Source organism: Phytophthora sojae (assembly GCF_000149755.1).
Source record: "Phytophthora sojae unplaced genomic scaffold PHYSOscaffold_3, whole genome shotgun sequence".
In the NCBI taxonomy this organism is placed as follows: Eukaryota; Oomycota; class Peronosporomycetes; order Peronosporales; family Peronosporaceae; genus Phytophthora; species Phytophthora sojae.
The window spans coordinates 2,884,359-2,905,614 of NW_009258117.1; the positions used below are offsets into that span (position 1 = coordinate 2,884,359).

The following is a 21,256-nucleotide window of genomic DNA, read 5'->3' on the forward strand; positions in this document are numbered from 1 at the left end:
GTCACGCGTACTTACGAGGTGGCGTGGTTTTTTCTCGAGGATCTGCCGAGCGTAAGCTGACAGATCATATCACGAAAATGTGGGTGAACTCCAAACGTTTTTCACGTTGGCAGTCCTTTTACAGCCCGAGTGGATATGCCGCTACTAACAATCCGTTGGAGCAATACCACAAAAAGGTGAAAATGCAGTGTCCGGATGGATTGGCTATTCCCAGTGAATTGATTCACAACTTGAACCGTGCCCAGCTGGCGTTTTTGTACCAAGATACGCATTTCAGCACAATGGCGGAAGCTTCTGATCGATTGATGCATCTGTATCGATTTATGTACAGGCGAGGGCGTCTTTCGGTGCGCCGCATACCTCAGGTGGGGGATTTGCAGGCCGACCTGTACCGTGTATAGTAACGCCCGCTCCGCCTTAGCCCAGCAGAAAAGAAGAACTCTATCAAATCTGTTAATGCGCGGCGGATGCAGACTGAGGGAATGCTTCCAGGCGGCTGGGTGGTTGACACATGTGCCTACAGTAGGAAACACGCCCTCTGTGTGCATGTTGAGGCAGCCTGCATTTATGGTGGCGTGCACTGTCCCGGGGTCAGTGCAGGGACTCGGCAATTTGTAAGGCCTTCGCACAGAGATGCGGAGGACCCCTTTTCTTCATCCTCCGATGAATCTTTGGTTGATTTCACGTATCCGAGTCGATCCCCATCAACTGCTGCTGATGGTAATCACGCCTGGTTTCCAGGTGGCACTGCCATAGAGGCAGCAGATGTTGCCCTACCTGTACCAGAGACGCAGTATGAACCCACTAGTCCAGCAGCTTCTACCACGTCCACTCTCATTCTAGAATATGACGAGGACGAAGCCACCGCCACATCCGTGCCAGACGATTCTGTCCGGCGGTTGGAGGGGAGTTGTTCTTCAAGGGAGGTTAGTTGTTGTTGTTGTTTGGGGGGCGTCGACTACTTGCACTCCTTCGGGTTCATCTTCATCTTCATCCCTCGTACAGGTTGGATGAGGGGCCACACTCGCCTTTATAATGGTAGACGTAGTGTAAAGTGTAGAATGATAATGTTTAAAGATGCAGTTACGAGAACAGTATGAAGCTACACTTACATTGGGCGGCACGAGACTGTCATTTGAGTGGCGCTCCCTGTTTTGGTGAATGGACACTCTCTATCGGTATAGTGTGTGCTTAACTACGGTTTTGTTGGTGTCGTTTATTCTAAGTTTGGTGGAGACTTCTGGTTCTTTGGTGGTGGTACAGCGAAGTTTGCGAAGCGTCGTTCCGAATGTTCGCGGAGCTCCTCGACCTCAGCCTGCACCTCGTGGCGAACGATGTCTTCGACAGCGTACCACTGCGCAGAAGGACGCGGAGGAAGTCCCAAAGGGCTCACTGATCAGTTCAGGTTACTTCTACGTGAACGACATCTTCTAGCGTTCCACTAACGCCGATGGTACATTGGAGTGTGGAGCGGACCTAGACTCGTAGGTGATCGCTGGCCAACCCTGATGCGGACTCGCTAGTCATGTTAGTAAGACCTGCGCCAAAATATCAAAACATGCTGTTTTGTAAGCGCTCACACTTACCGGTATATCTACGCAATCCGCAGCTTCGCAGCCGCAGAATCTGCCCGGCAATGTAACACCACTATGCGCACGACGAACAGACAATTTTAGAGCAAAATCAATAAAACGAATCTTGACTCGACGAATTTGCAAATGAACTGGATCAGCCTCCATCATTCTTGGGAAGTCGAGAACACTCGGTCAATTGACATCACTTACTGTAAACATGTTACCGGCTCATCACCGGTTCCAATTGGACGGGGGACGCCCGAATTAATCCTGTTTGGGCTGGGCTATCAGCACTTCGCCAGTAAAATCTATTTTAATAGTGTTAAAACGATCCAGATAATGGTCTGGGGCTATTTAACGGCCCAAAACAAATTTTGAACGTGTTTTATCTTTCGAATTAAAAAAAATTACATTTTAGTTAGTGTGTTTTAACATTAAATGCTATTACAGTTGTCGTCAATCGAAAGGGCAGTATTGTCCGATCGTCGGTCACCCGGAGGATGTGTGCAAGTCTCGACCCCGAGCGGTAGGAAGGCAACGCTAGGGACCCACTTCAAGCGCTCGTTATGCGGCTTCCGCTGCCCACGGACTTCTTCGCACCCGTGCGTCTGTGTCCATCTGAGGTGCGCGACCTGCAGCAGGTGGAGGCGCGCCTGCTAGCCGCGTACCTGGCCAGCTATGACGCGCACGCAGACGCAGACGGCGCTGACGCCTGGAAGCTCGTGGGGCAGCGCGCGGGCGTCAAGATCTTCAGCCAGCGGCGGGGCAAGAAGAAGAGGAAGAGCAGGCGGTACCAGCCAGAGCCTGAGTCAGAGCCCGAGCCCAGAAGCCGCCGCTCAAGGGGCGAGGAGCGCGAGCTGCCAGCGCTGAGACTCGTCGGCAGCGTGGACGGCACGCTGGAGGACGTTCTGTACGGGGCCATGTGGCGCTCCGGTCGTGAGCGCGCTGCCAGGGCGCATTTCACCGGCGACGCCGTGGCTGACGGCGCCGTGCTGTGCTCGGTGGAGGCGCCGTCCACTGCGGATCCCTTCAGGTCGCTTAGTGTCAAGTGGGCGCTGAAACGCGCGCCTCATGGCGGCCTGGTGGTCAAGGACCGGGACTTCTGCTACCTGGCGTCCATGGGCGTCGTGCACTCGCCGAGGACGGGCGTGAAGCTGGGCTACAGGCTGCGCCACTCCATCACGTTCCCGTCCTGCCCGCCGTTCCAGAATCACTCGGTGGTCCGGGGCCAGATCTTCTTGTGCTCCTTCTTCCGGCAGCTACGCAATGGGAGGGTGGAGGTGTTCCATGAAGGGACCTACGATGTCGGCGGGGGCAACGGCACCATTGGACTGGGGCTGCCCAAGTCCATTGCGGAGAAGAGCATTGTAGAGACGCTGTTGGCACTGGCGGACGTTAGATCCTGCGCGCTGGCCAAAAAGCTGGCTCGCGCTGTGGAGAACACGGAGGCGGAGCGCGCGCTTGCCTCGCTGTCATCCACTTCAGTACAGGAGTCGTTGGATGGAGAGAGGCGCTGTGGAATGTGTTTGCGCCGCCTGGGCAGTGCTCTCAAGCGCCACTGCGCGGCGTGCCACCAGTGGACATGCTCTCAGTGCAGTGTACGGCAGGAAACTGTACCGTCAGCTAGGGTCACGTGGGCCGCGGGGCCTGTATCAGCGCGCTGCTTCTGCAAGGCTTGTGTAGCGAAAATCCTCCACGAAGAGGCCACGCAGTACGCGGCTCGGGACGCAAGCGGGAACGACTACGAGGTGACAAGTGGGCGGTGGGGTCATGACGATATTCCAGAGGAAGAGGAAGACGAGGAGGAGCTGGTGCGTCTGCCGGGTCGCCGACACTCGATGGTGTCGCTGACAGCAGACACGAGACGTTCGTCGATGGAGGAGCTACCCCGACAGCACAGACTCATGACCGTGGCGACGACTTTCCCCAGTAGCAACGAGTACGGCCCTCGCACTTCGGTGTCTCGCTTATCTGCCAAGCAAATGTCCGTGGAAAGCGAAGCCATGAACACGGTCAACAGCTCGCCCCCTGACATCCGCCGTCGGCGTAGCGCTACGCTGGCTGCGGTGCCTACCTCACCGGACGGACGGCAGCAGCTCAACAGCAGTCAATCTCGTCGTCGACCGAGCATGAATGCTCCTGATATCCTGCTACGTAGCGATGTTGGGAGGCGGAATTGGGCGTCTTCGACCTCGGCGCTGTCTCTTCAATCACCGCAGCGACACATCGATGGCTCGCCGGTTGTGAACATTACTCGGCGCCGGCGGTCAGGAAGTGTGTCGCCTTCGGTGCGCCGAGTCAGCTTCGGCAGCAGCTGCAGCTCGGGCGGCAAGAGTGACGAAGTGCGCGTGCGGATCATCACGCCCAAGCGGAGCCAGCCGGCCGCTGCGTACACGCCGTACTTTGCGTCGGCGGGGGTGTCGTCGCGAAGGGAATCCGACCCGCCGTCGATTCGGACGGTGCACAACCGATTCTTCCGGGAACTCTACAGCGACCGAGGGCGGAATGGAAATTAGAGGGGCTGCGGTCCGTGGTAAACGCAGCCAGGATCGGTGCCAAGTGTACAAAGTCTTTTAACGCTAAAGAATTCATAGTTTTGTAATGCATCGAGCACAACACCGTTTGAGGACAAGCCCAAGGGTGGAATGGTCACCCGTCAGCGTCAGTCATTTTCTCAAGAGCAACGTTTCCTCCCAACGCAAGCACGTGCTCGGTTCTCAGATCGTTGCGAGCGTACATCTGGTACTGTGCAGCAACGGCCGCAAGGAGAGCAGCACAGCAGCGTTCCGGTACTGTAGCTAGTGAAGTCGCTGCAGTAGTCGCCGCCATTACTCACTTTTTATCGCGCAGCCAGGCCTGTTCGAGAGAACGCAGCTCAGCTCAGCTTCTTGCGCGAGAGCTACTAAAGGTAACCGCAGACGTGCGGTTGTGTGTTTGTGCGAGCCTCAGAGCTGAGCCCACTGTGGCTCTCGTTGCAGCTTTGTTGCGCGCCGAACGACGCGAGTAACGGGTGCGCCCTGTGATTGGCTGGCCGGCTTCAACTTGGGGATCCGTTATCAGACCCTCATCGCCTGTCGACCAACATGCCTGTCGTTCGACCACGCACGCGGCACCGCTGGACGCTCGCCCTCCTCCACCGCTGCCGTTGCCGTAGCCGTTGCCGTAGCACTCTGATCTCCTCCTTCACTTGGGCTCATTCCGGAACTTCCTCCGTCCAAGCGAGCCTCCCTCCTCCCCACCCTCATCCGCCGGGTACCTTTCCACTTCCAGCTCCATCCGCCAGCATGCAGACCTCCACATTCGCGCTCCTCTCCATCGCTGGTGCCGCCACCGCTGCCGTGTACGCCACGGAGCCGTGCAACATGGGCACCATCCAGGGCAGCCTGCTGCCGAACGGCACGGCCTGGCACAAAAGCTGCTTGGCCGCCACGGGCATCGACGTGTTCAAACTGGACTTGCTCCCCACTGAAGCTCAGGCCGAGGACCTTTCACAGTCGCGCGACTGCGTCAACTACATCAACCAGATCAACCAGAAGGCCAACTCGGCCATCCAGTGCGAGACGACCGTGGGCGACCAGACCGTCGTCCTCGGCGAGCTGCTCACGGAGTTTCTCAAGGGCAAGACGGGCAACACGACCAAGGAGGCCGTGGTCGGCTCGGACAGCATGTCCGGCAGCGTCTCGCTCTCCAGCAGCAACTCCACCTCAGGCAGCAGCAGCGAGTCAGCTTCCTCCAGCGAGTCCGCGTCCGGCAGCGACGAGAGCAGCTCGGGCTCGGAGTCCGCCGCCAGCGCCGAGAAGCAGGTGAGCAGCAGCAGTAGCAGCAGCAAGAGCGCAGCTAAGTCCGGCAGCAGCACCGTCACCGCCGCCACCTTCTCGGTCATCGCGACCGCAGCGACCGCCGTGCTCGCCTTTGCGCTGTAAGCTAGACCACCCAACGCAACGTCCGTACGTGCACTTACCTTTGCCAAATAGAATTTTGAGCGTTGAAGCTTGCTTCGTTTGCATCACTTATACGATCCATTCAGCTGCTTGCACCTGCCAGCTTGACACGTGTGGATGGATATCAGCATCGAAAGCAAGGATAATCTACCGCGTTTACTGCGTGCCGACATATTGTGGAGATCGCCCTCGTGACGCTGCTGCAGCCACGAAGACGCGATGGGCATCTCGCCAGACGGCGGCAACGCGGATATGCTCGGATAAGACCGCACAGCGCAACGCCAGCAACATCCTTTGTCAACATACACACAGTTGCATGGCTTTCAGTGAGTCTTCTGGCCATGCGAAGATGCGCAGCTTGGCCTCCTCGCCACCTCGCTCATGGATATAAAAGCGAAGCAAGCGCAGCTACAGCAACTAGCTGGCAGTCCACCCACAGGATGCGTTCAGCTGTTCGACTACACGAAAGAAAGCGCGGGTTCCAGCTATCCGAAAACGGCTAGCGACTTATCGAACAAGCGGTTTCGCTGGTGCAGAACTGAAGAGCTCACCTAGCCTGCCTGCTTCCATGGGCACCGTCTTCGAGCTCTATGCAGCTCGAGTGTGACAGCCCTTCGCACATACACTCACAGCTCGCCTTCTTCCGAGCGTGAAAGGCGTTCGTCGCGTCCTCCTTCCCCTGTCTATGCCGAGTCGACGGTAGTCAGAGCGCGGGACATCTTCATCTTACCCTGCTCGCCGTGTGCAACCGCCTCTACTCGTTGAAACTCCACGAGGAGCGCACCATACGGCGTCGGGGCTTGGGTGCCGTCCTCTCTGCGCCTTTGCGCCGCAACGGCAGAGATTGCGACCGACGACTGACGGCGACTGCAAGGCAAGGCGTCGCCTTCCACGCTTCTCACTCTCCAATTCACCAGCCCCGAGCACTCGACCAAACTCCTTCCACCCCTCCTCAACGTCCAAGATGAAGACCGCCTGCCTGTCCGCTCTTGCCCTCGCCGGCGCCATCGCCTACTCGAGCGCCGCCGACTGTGACATGGCCAAGATCGAGGGCATGCTCTACCCGAACGCCTCGGCCGGCCTGGCCAGCTGCGAGAACGCCACGGGCATCGACATCTTCGCCGTCGGCACGTTCCCTACCACGGAGCAGGTCACGCAGCTCTCGCAGAACGTCGACTGCGCCGACTACCTCAACCAGATCAACCAGGTGGCCAACTCGGAGATCCAGTGCAACGTGACCATCGAGGGCGTGCCCGTCAGCTTCGGCAAGCTCATCGCCGACTTCCTCACCGGCAAGACTGGCAACGAGTCCGACTCGGGCAGCGGCTCGATCGAGATCCCGAGCGCCAGCGCCTCCGGGTCGGTCGAGTCGGGCTCGGCCAACCTCGACAGCTCGGCTACCAGCTCCGGCTCGGCCGCGTCGTCTAAGTCAACGGGCAGCAGTGGAGCTGCTGGTGCTCATGCGCTCTCGTTCGTCGGTTACTGCGTTGCTGGCGCCATCGCCCTGGCACTGCATTAAGGGGTGCTCGATGAGGTGTGATAGAGTTATCGTAGTGCCTCGGGTTGCGAGCACTTTGTATTCTTTTCTTTAGCAACAAGCTTTTAGTTTTGAGATTTCAGTGTCGTAGCGTTTAGCTGAGTTGTAAATGCTAGTAGCGTTCTCTGTTTCGTCCTGTCTAAAAAAACTCGATGCGGTACCCGCTGCAATACCCCATCCCAAGCCCACCACGACGAACGTGGTCGACCCACAAGATGATGAGGCCATGACGACCGGGCGTCGTTGCTGTCGCCTCCCTCGACCCCATGCGCGCACATTTTGGCGACTCGACCATCGCCAATGAATTGGCACCAGCCGCAGACATGGGCGATGTTGTCATGGGGATCAATATCACGGCGTTTCCTACGAGGAAGAGTGCGTTGAAGTTCCAGCAGAGCAACGACTGTGCCAGCACGATTAACATTGTCCTCGGCTTCCCACACCCAGTGCGCGATCACGGTGAAGGCACCGAGGTGATCTATCGAAAGCTAGTCTGCGGCTTCCTAGGTGACTCCAGCAGCGGCACAGTTGATGTCCCGAACGAGGGTGCGAGTAGCGCAGGAGCAGGAAGCAGAGGCAGCTTCGGTTCATTCGCGACGGCGGTTTATTATGAACCGCAGGACTCAGAAGACTTGCGCGAAGTTTCGAGGCTATGCACGACTGGTGGTGTTTGTCGCTACCGGTTGGCGTCCTTTTCCGAGCTAGCTTCGGTCAACTGTACGCTCCTTGGGCGACCAACTCGTCCACTGGCAACTCGGGGGAGAATGCTCTCCGCCCAGCGTCACTGGTTGCATTTGATCGGCAGTGCCGCCGACTTGCCGATCGCTGCACGTGTGCCACGAGTTACTAGCGGTGACACGCCATTTTCAGCCAAGAGCGACTTGAAAGTCTTTTGCAGGTTCTTGAAGGCGCCTTGAGCGCATATTGCCCACTATGAATAGCAACTCCAACCTCAACTTGCTCGTCGCGCTTTCTAGTGTCTTCGTGTTTCAAGCTTTCGGTGCTGCAGTCTCGAAGCCCAAGTTTAGCTTCGGCTGTTGAAGACGAGCGAGTTACATGAGCGATAAGGACCCTGTGGCCACCCGTTGAAGATGGCAGCGCCGTCGCATTTCCAGAACGTTGGCCTCGAGTCTTACCATCACAGCTAGCCAGCCAGGAATACACGGAAGCGCTACCCCCTCTGGCCCTCACATTCCAATTTCACAGCTTTCCAACAAGCCAAGTTCCGACTCACGTCCCGCCTCACCAAGACCATGAAGGCCGTCATTCTTTCCGCCCTCGCTCTCGCTGGTGCCATCCATGTTGCCTCCACTATGGATACCTGCGACTTGGCGGCCATTAAGACGACTCTCATGGGCAACGAAACAATCGCCGACAAATTGACGACTGCCGCAGACAAGTGCGAGGCGGACACTGGTGTCGATATCTTTGCCATCGAGGGGTTCCCGACGAAGGAGACGGCATTGGAGTTCCAGCAGAGCAACGATGGCTGCAACGTCGCCATCAACATCGTCACAAGCCAGGCCAACATCAACACGCGGTGCCACATCGATGTGAACGGCACAATGGTGATCTACGGCGACCTCGTCAGCGACTTCCTCACGGGCAAGACGGGCAACGAGTCCGAGTCCGACAGCGCCTCCGAATCCTTGAGCGAGAGCGCTTCCGGCTCCGAGTCCGAGTCCGAATCCGGCAGCAGCAGCACCGCCTCGTCCAACTCGACCTCCACATCGGATGCTCCCACGACTACGTTGTCTTTGGTGATGTACGGCGCTGTTGCCGGAATTGCCATTGCGCTGCGCTAGGTCAATCACCTGGTGATAATACTCGGGCACGCACGTAACTACATCTGCCAGAACTCTAAATTGGCAATAAAGTGCATTCTCAAAGTCCATTTGTGTGCCCAATATGCTTATTGGTTCCGTGATCACTATCGTCCAGCTAGAACAACAGCAGCGTAGATAACTCACCACGTTGTAAGGGGAGAGCTCTCATCAATAAACTATTTATACTTCGAAGCACAAGTACTACGATAATAGGAAGTCAATGGCTAGTCGGCTACGCTCGGTCGATCTTGCTGCTTCCGGGCTGTTCTCAGGCAGACCGGTGACATCATCACTGTCCGCATCGAAAGCGCAGTCACTGCCGTTGTTGCTGTCATTCTCTGGAGACGAGCTGGAGTCCTGGTTGTCAGGCTCCAGCTCCTGCACTCTGCTGTCGTTCTTGTTGTTGCGGCCCTCTTCTCCCAGTCGGCACTCGTCCGCGATCCTGGCCTGCTGCATGAGCAGCGCAATGTCCGAGACGCTGGCCCCCGCCTGCGCCAGCGCGTCCACGAAGCCCACGTCCGAGTCGTAGATGAGGATCTGGCCCTTGGGCGAGAACTGGAAGCGGTTCACGCCGTGGTAGACGACCTCGCGGCCGATGAACCTCTGGACGAGCTCCTCGTTGTCGGCCACGTGCGGGAAGACGTGGTCGAACGTGGCGCGCGAGAAGACCACGTGCAGGTCGGAGCGCACCGTCACCATGGGGTTGTCCTCCTCCCCGGACACTTCGACGCCCACGACCTCGACGTGCATGCTGGCGTGGTAGCTCGAGTAGCGCTTCCACTGGTCTAGCAGCGCCGCCGGGCCGCAGGCCTCGCCGAACTGCAGCTCCGGGTCCATGGCGCACTCGAGGAACCTCTGCTGCTTGGCCTCGAGCGACTCCTGGCCGTCGTCTTCCTCCGCCGACCCGTCGGTCAGCAGCGCGGGCCGCTTGTGGCCGGCGCCGCGCACCGAGGGCATGCCCCGCTCGAACAGCGCGAAGTACTCGCGCGCCAGACGCACGAGCGAGCCGCCCATGCTGTTGCGGCTGCGCAGCACCTTGTCGGCGCGCACGCTGCGCAGGAAGCCGAGGTCGGCCACCTCCTGGCGCAGCGAGCTCACGATCGTCACCAGGTCGTCCTCGTACTTCTTGCGGCGCGCGCGGAAGGCGCGGCCGCGCTCGCTGTTGGTCTTGGAGCGCTTGACGACGACTGTGGTCTCGCGGGCGTCGTCCTCCTCGTCCTGTTGCTGTCTCGGAGCTCGCTGGTTGGAGGGCGGCGACCAGTCGGCGCCCATGAGGCCGCGCATCATGGCGTCCCAGAGCTGCGGCCGCGGCTGGCCGCCCAGGCTGAAGCGCGCGTTGGGCACGAGTCGCCCCAGGCCGCCCTCGAACGCCCGCATGCGGACCTCGTCGGGCATCGGCGGCTGGAGCGGGCGAGATTGCGGCTGGCAGCGCATGAGCTCTTCGGTCACCTCACTCACTCAACAGCCGCTTGTGCTGCACGCAGCGTTATCCTAACTGAGCCCTGCGCATGGTGTCGAAGTGTCCTTCCTCCAAGGCGCAGTCTAATTATACTTCGGCCGAATATTCCACGGATGAAACGCTTCCGAATCCGGTGAAAACTAATAACATATTAGAAATAAAGGGCTTATCAGGATAAGGATACAAGCGGAAGGAATTTCCTTTTGCTTTCGACGGCGAGCGCGACGTACTAAACTACACAGACGTCAATATTATCAGGAGCAGCCGTTTGCAGCGATCTAGCAGCGCTAACGAGCTCAGAGCGCTCGGTAACAGGCAACAGAATGATGATGTAGCAGGTTTCACGGGTACTTTAGTATAGAGGGATCAGTTCGGGCGTGGCCCAATTCTATGTGCTTGACTTGGTGTTTGTATGGGCCGCTGAACCGCTGCATTGCGTCGCTTCCCGACGCCCTTTCGAAGCCCAGCCGGGCCAATCAGCGCGCGCGAGTGATCAGCAATCGGGTTGAAATCTTTTACCAGCCTCGGTCGTCATGGCTACAGTACTGCACAACGATACAGTCTCCTTGCCCACCGTGACTGCATTGCACCGCACGATGACAGCAATGCCAGCAGCAGCAACATCCGCCATCTGAAGGCGTGTGAGTGAGCGAGTGAGTGTGAGCTCTGCGGGGCAGCAGCTGCTGCTTGAGACGCGGCCGCTGTCTGGAACCGACGTTGAAGTGAGTCGCCCCGTTCGTAACTCGGTAGCTTTTTGGGCACGCGCCTCGTAGTTCTTGCTGCTGCGCGTGCCTCCTGCCAATTGCAATCGGAGCTCGCGTAGTGACCGTTGGCTCTGAACTCGCCTCAGGAAAGGATGGCTCCACAGGTTCGTCAGCGATTTCTCATCCAGCGTTTCGCCGCGCTTCCGAGCGATTTGCGCGTTCGTCAGGACGCCCGCTCGGTCGGCTTTGCCGTGTCGCTCCAGGCTTGTGCTCTTTGGTCGATCCTGCTGCAAGATCGGGGTTCAAATGCTTCAGCACTATCCACACTCGTACAGGGCAAAACTGGCACGACATGCTATATTTCTGTCCTCTCCTTTATAATAACGCTTACCTACAGGCACGTGGCGCCGAACTGCGGCTCGAGCTGCATGTCGATGATCTTGTTGAGCAGCGAGAGCAGCAGCTTCTGGGAGATCTCCAGGAAGGTCTGGTAGTAGTGCGACTTCTTGTTGAGCTCCGTGGCCGTGAAGTCCACGAGGCCGTTGATGATCTGCGTTGTGAAGGCGCCCGTGTTGTGCACGGCGAAGTCGAGGTTGGTGATGAGGTCCCAGCCCATGGACAGCTTGTTGACCTTGGCGTCCTTGAAGTTCTTGTAGATGGCCTTGGTCAGGCTCGCGATGTCGCCGCTCAGCGCGCCCGTCATGATGCTGGTCATGGTCAGGTTCTGGCACACGGACGTGGCGACGCCGGGCGCGCACTCGTACAGGTTGGCCTCGATGTTGGTCAGCACCTCGGGCTTGCTCACGGCGAGCGCGACGTCCACCGTGACGACCTGCGGCCGGCACTTGATCGGGTGCAGCAGGTCGACCCAGCAGATCGAGTACCACTTCTGGTCGAGCTGCGCGACCTCGACCGTGAGCGTGGCCTGCAGCGCGATGGTGCCCGTGAAGCCCGTGCCCAGGTCCAGCGAGTTGGTGCCCGTGACGTTGACCGGCAGCGGCGAGATGGTCATGATGCCCGACGCGTTAAGGAAGTTGATGGTCGGGGTGGCCGCGAACGTCACGCCGAGGAACGAGATGTTCTGCGTGGCGAGCGTCTGGTTCTGGATCACGAGCGGGTCGCTCACGTACTGCTTGAGCACCGCCGGCGACGTCTTGACGATGTTGACGAGGTTCTGCATGGCGATGAAGTCGGCCGTGGCCGTCTCGAAGTCGGCGAGCACGCACGTGTTCTCCACGGTGGGGGCGGCGGTCGGGCTGGGCGCGACGGTGGTGACGCTGGGCACGGCAGTCACCACGGGGGCCACGGTGGACGCGGTAGTCACCGCGGGGGCCGACGTGCCGCCGTTACCAGCGGAGACGGCGCCGATAGCGGCAGCGACGGAGGCGAGAAGTCCGAGGAACTTGACCATCTTGAGCGAAATGGAGACTGGGGATCTGAACGGGGCGGCGCAGATTGAGTTATGTCGGGGCTGATCGGCTCGGTCAGCATTGGGATCGACCTCAATGGATTGGCGGCGAGACACTCTGCACCCTGCAGAGCCTTGGCTTGACTTGACTTGCTGCTCGAAAGCGACGTGTTACAGCTTCTGATAGTCACGTGGAATCAGAACGCGCCCCGCGGTCTCCGCCACACAAGGAGCTGCTTGCAACACACCCCGACTGCAACGTAAGCAGGCAGACGCAGAAGGGGAGTCCGGGCTCTGGCAGGATACACAGCGCGGCTACCAAATTGGACCAGAAGGTGCTGTGGCGGTGGGATGCAGAAAGCAGGGGCAATGGATACATGTACTGCTGAAGCCTGCCACAAATAGGATCCCAGAAATGGGGAATGGATTTGAAAAAAAATGGCAAGTGTCATGCATGACGTTCATAGGGGGGTCTCGGCACGGTGCTGAGTAATTGGACGCACATCAATGCTATTGTAGACGGCCCGAACGTCTACGACTCGGGGCACGTGGCGCCGAACTGGGGCGCCAGGTCGTTGGTGATGAGGTTGTTGAGCAGCGAGAGCAGCAGCTTGTCCAGCACCTCGATGAAGACGTTGTACAGACAACGACTTACAAAGCCGGTAGACACAAAAAGCCGGCAGACGAAGTCAAGCAAAGCTTAACATAAGCAAACCAGCCAATCAGATTCAATCAAATGACTTCATCTTTGTATACCATCTGGTTTTGTGTTCTTTATATGCTTTCTTGTGTACTTTATGCAACACGCCGTGTGTTTTATGACAGTTTTACAGATTTGACGGGAGGGAATTTATCGTTGTTTTTATATAGGAGGATGGCATTAAGTATGCCGGCTTTGTTAGTAGTCGCCCTTCTTGTTGAGCTCCTCGGCGGAGAAGTCGGTTGTTAATGATCTGCGTGATGAACGAGCCCGTCTGGTGGAACACAAAGTCGATGTTGGTGATCGAGTCCCAACCCAGCGTCAGCGCCGTCAGCGACGCGCTCTTGAGGCGGAGCAGCACCTCCTCCTCGATCGTGGTCAGGTCGCTGCCGCTGAGCACGGACACGAGGATGCTGGTCACGGTCAGGTTCGAGCACACGGACGTCGAAATGCCCTCCGCGCACTGGAACATGTCCACCTGCGCGCTGGTGGCGACCTCGGGCTCCTTGAGCGCTTGCGCGACGTCCACCGTGTACGTCGCGGGGTCACACACGAGCGGGCGCAGCAGGTCGACCCAGCAGATCTGGTACCATTTGTGGTTGGGCTGCGCGATCTGCACTGAGAAGGTGGCGGCCACCGACACGGTGCCGGTGAAGTTCGTGCCGACGTCGAGCGTGTCCGAGCCCGTGAGGTTGATCTGCTTGGGCGACAGCGTGGTGAGGCCCGACACGTTCAGCGAGTTGATCGTGGGCGTCACAGTGAACGTGTAGGATTGACTACAAGTGCTACCAAGTGTGACGGAGTCACACAGCACAATGCACAGAGGAAGTGCGTGCGGATATTACTATCCAGGTGAACAGCAGTTCACCAGTTCCCGGCCTCAATGGGAACGGTTTGCTACAAACGAGTAGGTTATAAGACTGACTGTATTTTGGTAGAGGTTAACTTGGTCGTAATACAAACTACAAGTTAACTATACAAAAGCCCACACAAACTCAAATGGTAGCTACTGGTACCATGTACCATGTACTCGGGAGAGTGACACCCGTCACTCTTCATGTAATGGGTACACTTGATTGTACCCCGTTACATCCTCCCCCACTTATCTGAGAATCACATCTGATTCTCCAATCAGCTTCGAGAGAATCCGAACACCCAAAGGTCGGATTCTCGGGCGCTGCCGCCGCAAGGCTGGCGCGCCTCATCGTCACGCCCACAGTGACTTGTGCCCGCAGCGGGCACCCCGCGCAGAACCCCCCTGCCCTCGGCGATGTTGGCCGCGAAGCCGACGCGTTTAGTGGCCGTATTCACAGCGCTAGCAGGCGCAGAGTGCCTCGGCACGGGATGCATCTGCCTCCAAACTTGCGGTGTCCCTCGTAGACAACCAGCGGTTGTCGTCGCATGGCCCTCGGGCCCCGCTGGCACGTTCGTGCTGCAGTGCCTCCCGCGAGGGACAGCACCTTTCCGGTCAGCGCGTAGCGTAACCATGGAGAGAGCTGTGCTGCTCATCTCCGGCCATGACAGCGGCCCGACAGGGCCCCGCTCGTCACAGCACGGTGTGCCGGTCGGACGAATACGTCGGCTCGACCCATGGGCTATGGTCAAGCGCTGACAACAGCCATGAAGCGTCATGCTTCAACGTCGTGTTTGCTTGAGCGACCATGGCTGCTTCCAGCAACCCGCTCATCATACAGAGCAACGCGGCGGACTTGTCTAAAGCCCTGCAGCGCGTCACGGCCATCACGTCGCCGACGCTAAGGTGTCTTCCGTCGACACCAGGGTACCGCAAGGGTACTTCATCGTGGTGTGGGGTGTATTGCCCTCCGTCACCGGCGATCGCATCCTGCGTCGCGGCGACCAACACCAGGTCGGTGTGCGTGCAAGACCGCATGGCACACAGTCCATACAGGACCTCAAGGTGTACGAGGGCACCACCTCATACGCCAAAGGCACGTCGTGTATGGCACGTACCACGACTGCCATAAGTGCCTCGTGCACCTCAAGTGCCACGTGCACAAGTAGTGTCGCGTGCACTAGGGGTACCTCGCGTACACCAAGTGCCACGCGCACAGTGAGCGTCACGCACCGCGACTATCTCACAGGTAGTATGTGCCACGTGCACGCGTATGGCTTCGCGCCTTACAGGTGCGGCATGTGCCGCGCCAACTGTGAATGTCTGCAAAGGCAACACGTTCGGGTTCTCCCCTCGTGGGCAACACCCATGCTTGGGACTGATAGCTACCTGGCCGGCAGACGTGCCGCGCCCAGCGTAGCAACAGCCTGGAGCTTTGGCGTGGTACTGATGGCTACCTGGCCGGTAGACGTACCGCGTCCAGTGTTGCAACAGCATCACGCTGCGGCATGGTGTTGCGTATGTGTACATGCCATCGTCCGCGGACCAAGCCGCAGACTGGCTGCCATGTCTTTGCCTGACAGAGGCAGCCTTCTAGCAGCGAATGCGCGCGCCATCTTCGGCCCAGCAGCGACAGTAGCCGCTGCCAAGGTTGCTGGCCATCGGTCACCATGACCATGGGACCTGAGCAGCGATGCATCAGGTCCAGCACCTTCGTGCAATACTTCGTTAGTGGCTACACCATGCAGCCACTACACTGGCTTCTACGACGAAGCAAGTCTCATGCCAGATACCTCGGGAGGATGGGCACTTCCGATCCCCTCCCCCCCCTTACGATTTGAGCCCCGGCGGGTCAGGCGCCAGCCGGCCGCCTAACCTCGCGCCGCCCTGCAGCACCGAGTCACCGTGCCAGCAGACTCCGGTGGCACGGGCAGCTACCCTTCTTTGGTTCTGGGTCAACATCGTCGACCAGGGCTTGACATCTACCAGCCTGGATGCAGTTTGAGTCTGCGTGACTTGACGTGTTACTCTGTTACCCACGTCTTCGGGCAATGACACCCATGACAGCGTATGGCTTGTCCTGCATTCAGAGTAGCTGCATGGCATGCACGCATACTCAGACTCAGCCATCTCGGCACCGAGTCATGGACACTTGTTGTTCCAACGCCGCACAGTGCTAGGCGCGACAGACTGTACCAACGATCCCTGCCGCGCAGCGGCCTTTGCCTTCAGACCGAGCATGCTCCTGCATGTGGTCATTGAGGTGTCGCCCTCCGGCAGACACGTTCCAGCCGTGATCGACCATGCTCGCCGAGTCGGCGGCGACGCAACATGCATCGCCGCAGGTACGTCGTGTACCCAAGCCACGTCTTCTGTGCGCATGGCCACAGCTGCGCTGGTCGACACCCAGTCGAACGTCATCCATGATGACCGGGTGCCAAGCCCTTGGAGGAAGGAAGTGCTTCCGCACCCCTCCCCCGCTTAAAATCAAAGCCGCGCGGCGCCTTCAAGAGGGCCGTGCGGCTATGACATCGTGACGGTGTCACGAGCCTCTTAAACTCCGTGTGGTCATCCACCACACGCGAAGAGACCCAAGTGACCTGATCACTAGTCTTGGTCATACTGACCGTGCGTGGAACTAAGTTACCCACGCTGAAGTCGCTTCGAGCGACTCCTTCCGGCTCATGCGGAGCCTCACGGCATCGTGTGGAACTACGTTACCCACACAGGAAGCGCATCAAGCGGCTTCACAATCCGTTACCGTCTGAGTGACGCGTGTGGAACTATGTTACCCACACAGGAAGTGCATCGTGCACCTTCCTCATCAGTTTAGGTCTGAGTGACCTGGTGTGGAACTGGGTTACCCACACAGGAAGTGCCTGCAGCGCCTTCCTCTTCAGTTATGGTCTGGGCGACCGGGTGTGGTACTTGGTTACCCACACAGGAAGCGCGTGCAGCGCGTTCCTCATCAGTTAAGGTCTGGGCGACCGTCCGTGACCCACGCCGGAGGTGCCTTGAGCGGCCTCCTCAGCATTACATGCTCTGTGCGGAACTAAGTTACCCGCTAGTCAGTGGTCCTTGGTTACCTACCTGGTTGTGTCATCGAACACCACCCTTGTCAATGCTCATGCCGAGCAATGACTCTCAGCACTGGAGTTGCTTGTTGAGGCAGCTCCACATGCCAGGCATAACATCCCTCGGTTGCAGATACACTGCACCTTCTTCATGGAGATCAGCATGTCAATGATGCCTCCCTTCTTCTTCTTCGTCTTGTCGGACGCATCCAGCGCCCTGGCGGTCCCATCGGACGCCCTTGTGTCTGTCCAGAGGACTCACCAATGCTCTGTCAGACACAGAGGGCCGACTTAGCCTCAAGGCGTTGCCGCGCTACTCGACCGAGAGCCTGTGCAGCTTGCACGGCGCACTCAGGACCAAGTCATACTTGCTCAAGCCGAGGGCATATACGGTTCCATGCCCAGGGCCGGCTTCGGCACGATGTCCGGGACGATGTACGGTTCCATTGCTGTCAGCGCCCTCGAGCGCGGCAGCCAGGGTCACAGCGGACCCCAAGGTTCTTCTTCGGCCCAGCCTCAGTCAATGAGACCTGACCTTGTGCTTAGACTCTCTCGCAGAGTCTCGGCACTTGTGTCGTTATTCCGACCGACACATCAGGCGGCGTGCGAACATCCACGCGACGTCCCAGACTCAATCATGTCTAGGGATACCATTACCCCATTACCCCCCGCACACTCACGTGTACTACCGACAACCCACCGTTGTCCTTCACCAATGCGAGCGCCAGTGCTCGCAAGGGATCCCGGGTCTCTGTGGTGTACGCCTTCCGTACACCCATCACAAAGACTCGGGCCAACCCCAGCAAGGCCCTCGTCCTTACTGGTGGTTGTGTCCCCCTTGAGCACCTGACGGTGCATGGCGTCGGCGCCCCCTTGACCCTCTGGTCTTCGGGTAGGTCTTCTTCCCAGACCCAGGCGATGGGCAGACACGTTGATAGTGTCCTAGTCCGCCGCAGCCGTAGCAGCGGGCTGAGTACTGCTCAGCCGAACTCAGATCCACGTGTTCTGGTTCGCTGTCAGCGACCACAGGCTGTACAACAGCCAGAGCACCAGCCTGCTTGTGGCTGTACTCTTCCTGGAGGGCGACTTGGATCGCCTCCTCCATAGTGGCGGTGCGCACGCGGAACAACTGCGTGAGCGCAGGACCGACCTTCAGGCCGTCCACGAAGACTGTCATCTTGACGTCTTCCGACAGTGGGCTCCCCACCAGCGAGGTTGCCAACGTGCGCATCTCCTGTACGTACGCGTACAGCTCGCGCTCCCCTTGTTTGCAGGCAAGGAAGCGCTAGCGCTGGCGGAACTCGTTGTTCGCCGGGAGAAAAGCGGCTCGAAGCTGCTCACACAGCTGAGCCCAGGATGTGAAACATCCAGGCGACATCGCTTCGCGCGTATACGCCCAAGTCCTGGCACGTCCGCCAAGATTGGAGAGCGCGAAGGTGACTCGAAGGTTTTCGGCCGAGATGAGACCTGCGCTCATTGCGATCTCGGTCTCCCGGATCCAGAAGTGAAGGTTCTCACCTTCCTTCCCTTCGAACGGAGGCACAGCTAGCCGCAGAGGCTTAGGCTGCACCCTTTTGGGCTCACTCATCTGAGCCAGCAGGTTTCCCTGCACATGAGCGATGAGCCCGCGTTCGTACTCGTCAAACGCGCTCACCCGCTCGACCTGCTCGGCTGGCGTCGCCGCCGCCAAGCTCCGGAGGGCATCTCTTCCGAAGATGTCCGCCATCTTCCGCACCGACTCGAACTGCGAGTCAGTCAAGTGAGGAAACTCACTTCGGTCCATCGTGGCTCACAGACCTGAGCCACCGAGGATTCAGCTAGACCAATCTACCCGCGTAGGTGTAGGATTGACTACAAGTGCTACCAAGTGTGACGGAGTCACACAGCACAATGCACAGAGGAAGTGCGTGCGGATATTACTATCCAGGTGAACAGCAGTTCACCAGTTCCCGGCCTCAATGGGAACGGTTTGCTACAAACGAGTAGGTTATAAGACTGACTGTATTTTGGTAGAGGTTAACTTGGTCGTAATACAAACTACAAGTTAACTATACAAAAGCCCACACAAACTCAAATGGTAGCTACTGGTACCATGTACCATGTACTCGGGAGAGTGACACCCGTCACTCTTCCTGTAATGGGTACACTTGATTGTACCCCGTTACAGTGAGCGTCTGGTCCTCGATGCTCAGCGGGTCGCTGATGTACGAGCTCAGCAGCGACGGCGACGCCTTGATGATGGTCACGATGTTGTTGAGCGCTGTGAAGTCCGACGTCGCGGTCTCGAAGTCCACGATCACGCACGTGTCGGCCACGGTCGCGCTGCTCTTGGCGGACGCGAGGCCAAGCGCGGCGGCAACGGCAGCAGCAAACCGGAAGAACTTGGCCATTTTGCTTGCTTGGAAGCTTTGGTATGAGCTCGAGGAAGCAAATTGAATTGTGGGCTAGAGATCAATGGTGGGCGCGGCGAGATGTCCGAGATGCCGTGACACCAGCACGAGCAGACACCAGCGACAAAAGCTGCAGGGGGTTTATCCACGCAGCAGGGAGGTCATTCATGGATCACCTTGAGTCAATTCCACGTGCACTTTCGGATAGGTCAGGAGTACTTCGACCAAACTGTTGCTTCTCAAGCTGCCACAAACGGCGTGGACGAAAGCCACAACAAAACGCGAAGTGCCATAAATAATAAGTCGCACTTTGACATCGCGAAGGAGAGCTTGGTAGCGATAACTCACTTCGAGTGCCTTACTAGGCAGTGCGCACATGCGAGTAGCTTTAGGGGGGGGGGTCGGCTCGCTTCAATGCCATTGTTTTGATAGCCGGACCGCTTTGAGTTCCGACCTTGAAGTCTCAGCTGACAAAGATGTTTGACTTGACCTGGTCCTGCGAGAGCTCGACGCCAAGGAATGGGCCTACATACCTGTAATTATTGCAACGTACAGGCGCAATTTCGAGCAGCTTGTACAACGCTCTACATCCTGCTGTCTCCGTTAAACTCACACGAGGAACACGTTGAATTGGAGATTCATGACATTGAAACGAGTTGATACTTTTTAGTTCAAGCCACGGCTAGAGCGTGTGCGTAGCCTGATGCCTACAAGCACGTCGCGCCGAAAAGCGGCACCAGTAGCTGTTCGATGAGCTTGTTCAGCAGCGAGCGGACGAGCTTGTTTAGGACCTTGATGAACGTCTTGTATGCCGTCTTCTTCTTGTTGAGCTTTTCGGCGGAGAAGTCCAGGAGACCGTTGATAATGTTCGAGATGAAGGCACTGGTGTCGTCGAAGGTGAGGTCGATGTTGGTGATCGAGTCCCAGTCGAGCGCCAGCGACGTCAGCGACGCGTCCTTGAAGTGGTGGAGCACCGTGTTGAGCACGCTCGTGACGTCCCCACCGAGAGCAGCCACAAGGATCGAGGTGATGGTCATGTTGGAGCACACGGACGCCGGCACGCCCGAAGCGCACTGGTACAAGTCCGCCTCGATTCCGGCCGCGATGGTGGGCTTTTTCAGCGCCAGAGCGACGTCAACGGTGACCGTCGTCGGAGGGCAGGTCTTTTGGTGCAGGAGACTTGTCCAGCAGATCTCGTACCATTTCTTGTCGATCTGCGCGAACTCGACCGAGAAGGTGCCGCTCACCGACACTTCGCCCGAGAAAGTTGCCGCCAGGTCCAGCGTGTTGGATCCCGTGACGTTGGCGGTCTTGAAGCCGATCGTGGTGATGCCGCTGACGTTGAGCAGCTCGAAGGACGGCGTGGCGGTGAAGTCGAGGCCAAGCACCTTGAAGTCGATAGCGTCCAGAGTCTGGTCCTTGAGCACTAGTGGGTCGGTGATGTACATCGGCAGCAGCGACGGCACGAGGCTCAGCACGTTGTTGAGCCCAATAAAGTCGGCCGTCGCAGTCTGGAAGTCGGCGAGCACGCAGGTATCCTCCACGGTGGCGGCGCTCGTCGTCCCGAGGGCGGCGGTGGCGATGGCAGCGGCAAAAGCGAAGAACTTGGCCATCTTGAAATTCCAAGAGAGTGATAACTGCTAGTGTGCTCGAGAAAGCAAATGGAGAAGTGATCTTCGGACACCGACGCGAGATGAATGGAAGCAGGGGGAATATAGAGCGCGAGTCGGTGGATGCCGTTGCAAAGGCAACCCCTTCCAGGTTTGCTGACGCCGTCATGTGGCAGTGTC

At 58.3% G+C, this 21,256-nt stretch overlaps 8 protein-coding genes across 8 annotated transcripts; 4 read left to right on the top strand and 4 right to left on the bottom strand.

Moving 5' to 3' along the window:
• Window positions 1–2,140: 2,140 nt before the first annotated feature.
• On the top strand, window positions 2,141–4,090 carry PHYSODRAFT_495325 (hypothetical protein; the record flags this gene model as incomplete). The annotated part of the gene is made up of 3 exons (XM_009524564.1): window positions 2,141–2,314; window positions 2,426–3,415; window positions 3,470–4,090. 3 exons carry the CDS (start codon window positions 2,141–2,143, stop codon window positions 4,088–4,090), a joined length of 1,785 nt encoding a protein of 594 aa, XP_009522859.1.
• Window positions 4,091–4,858: 768 nt separating this feature from the next.
• PHYSODRAFT_558636 (hypothetical protein) lies at window positions 4,859–5,569 on the top strand (the record flags this gene model as incomplete). The annotated part of the gene is made up of 1 exon (XM_009524565.1): window positions 4,859–5,569. One exon carries the CDS (start codon window positions 4,859–4,861, stop codon window positions 5,495–5,497), a length of 639 nt encoding a protein of 212 aa, XP_009522860.1. The 3' UTR covers window positions 5,498–5,569.
• Window positions 5,570–6,479: 910 nt separating this feature from the next.
• Window positions 6,480–7,034, top strand: PHYSODRAFT_312932 (hypothetical protein; the record flags this gene model as incomplete). The annotated part of the gene is made up of 1 exon (XM_009524566.1): window positions 6,480–7,034. One exon carries the CDS (start codon window positions 6,480–6,482, stop codon window positions 7,032–7,034), a length of 555 nt encoding a protein of 184 aa, XP_009522861.1.
• Window positions 7,035–8,318: 1,284 nt separating this feature from the next.
• PHYSODRAFT_285373 (hypothetical protein) lies at window positions 8,319–8,943 on the top strand. Its single transcript, XM_009524567.1, has one exon. The coding sequence runs from the start codon at window positions 8,366–8,368 to the stop codon at window positions 8,855–8,857; it is 492 nt and encodes a 163-aa protein (XP_009522862.1). The 5' UTR covers window positions 8,319–8,365; the 3' UTR covers window positions 8,858–8,943.
• Window positions 8,944–9,436: 493 nt separating this feature from the next.
• Window positions 9,437–10,105, bottom strand: PHYSODRAFT_459373 (hypothetical protein; the record flags this gene model as incomplete). The annotated part of the gene is made up of 2 exons (XM_009524568.1): window positions 9,437–9,754; window positions 9,827–10,105. Coding segments are annotated over 2 exons (597 nt in total), but the record flags the coding sequence as incomplete, so codon positions are not given.
• A 1,327-nt stretch (window positions 10,106–11,432) lies between these two features.
• On the bottom strand, window positions 11,433–12,452 carry PHYSODRAFT_488062 (hypothetical protein; the record flags this gene model as incomplete). Its single annotated transcript, XM_009524569.1, has 1 exon — window positions 11,433–12,452. The coding sequence occupies one exon, from the start codon at window positions 12,450–12,452 to the stop codon at window positions 11,433–11,435; it is 1,020 nt and encodes a 339-aa protein (XP_009522864.1).
• Window positions 12,453–12,981: 529 nt separating this feature from the next.
• PHYSODRAFT_245895 (hypothetical protein) lies at window positions 12,982–14,208 on the bottom strand (the record flags this gene model as incomplete). The annotated part of the gene is made up of 4 exons (XM_009524570.1): window positions 12,982–13,099; window positions 13,416–13,925; window positions 14,018–14,046; window positions 14,173–14,208. 4 exons carry the CDS (start codon window positions 14,206–14,208, stop codon window positions 12,982–12,984), a joined length of 693 nt encoding a protein of 230 aa, XP_009522865.1.
• A 5,900-nt stretch (window positions 14,209–20,108) lies between these two features.
• PHYSODRAFT_558638 (hypothetical protein) lies at window positions 20,109–21,118 on the bottom strand. The gene has a single exon (XM_009524571.1). It carries the CDS (start codon window positions 21,077–21,079, stop codon window positions 20,174–20,176), a length of 906 nt encoding a protein of 301 aa, XP_009522866.1. The 5' UTR covers window positions 21,080–21,118; the 3' UTR covers window positions 20,109–20,173.
• Between the last annotated feature and the right edge of the window lie 138 nt (window positions 21,119–21,256).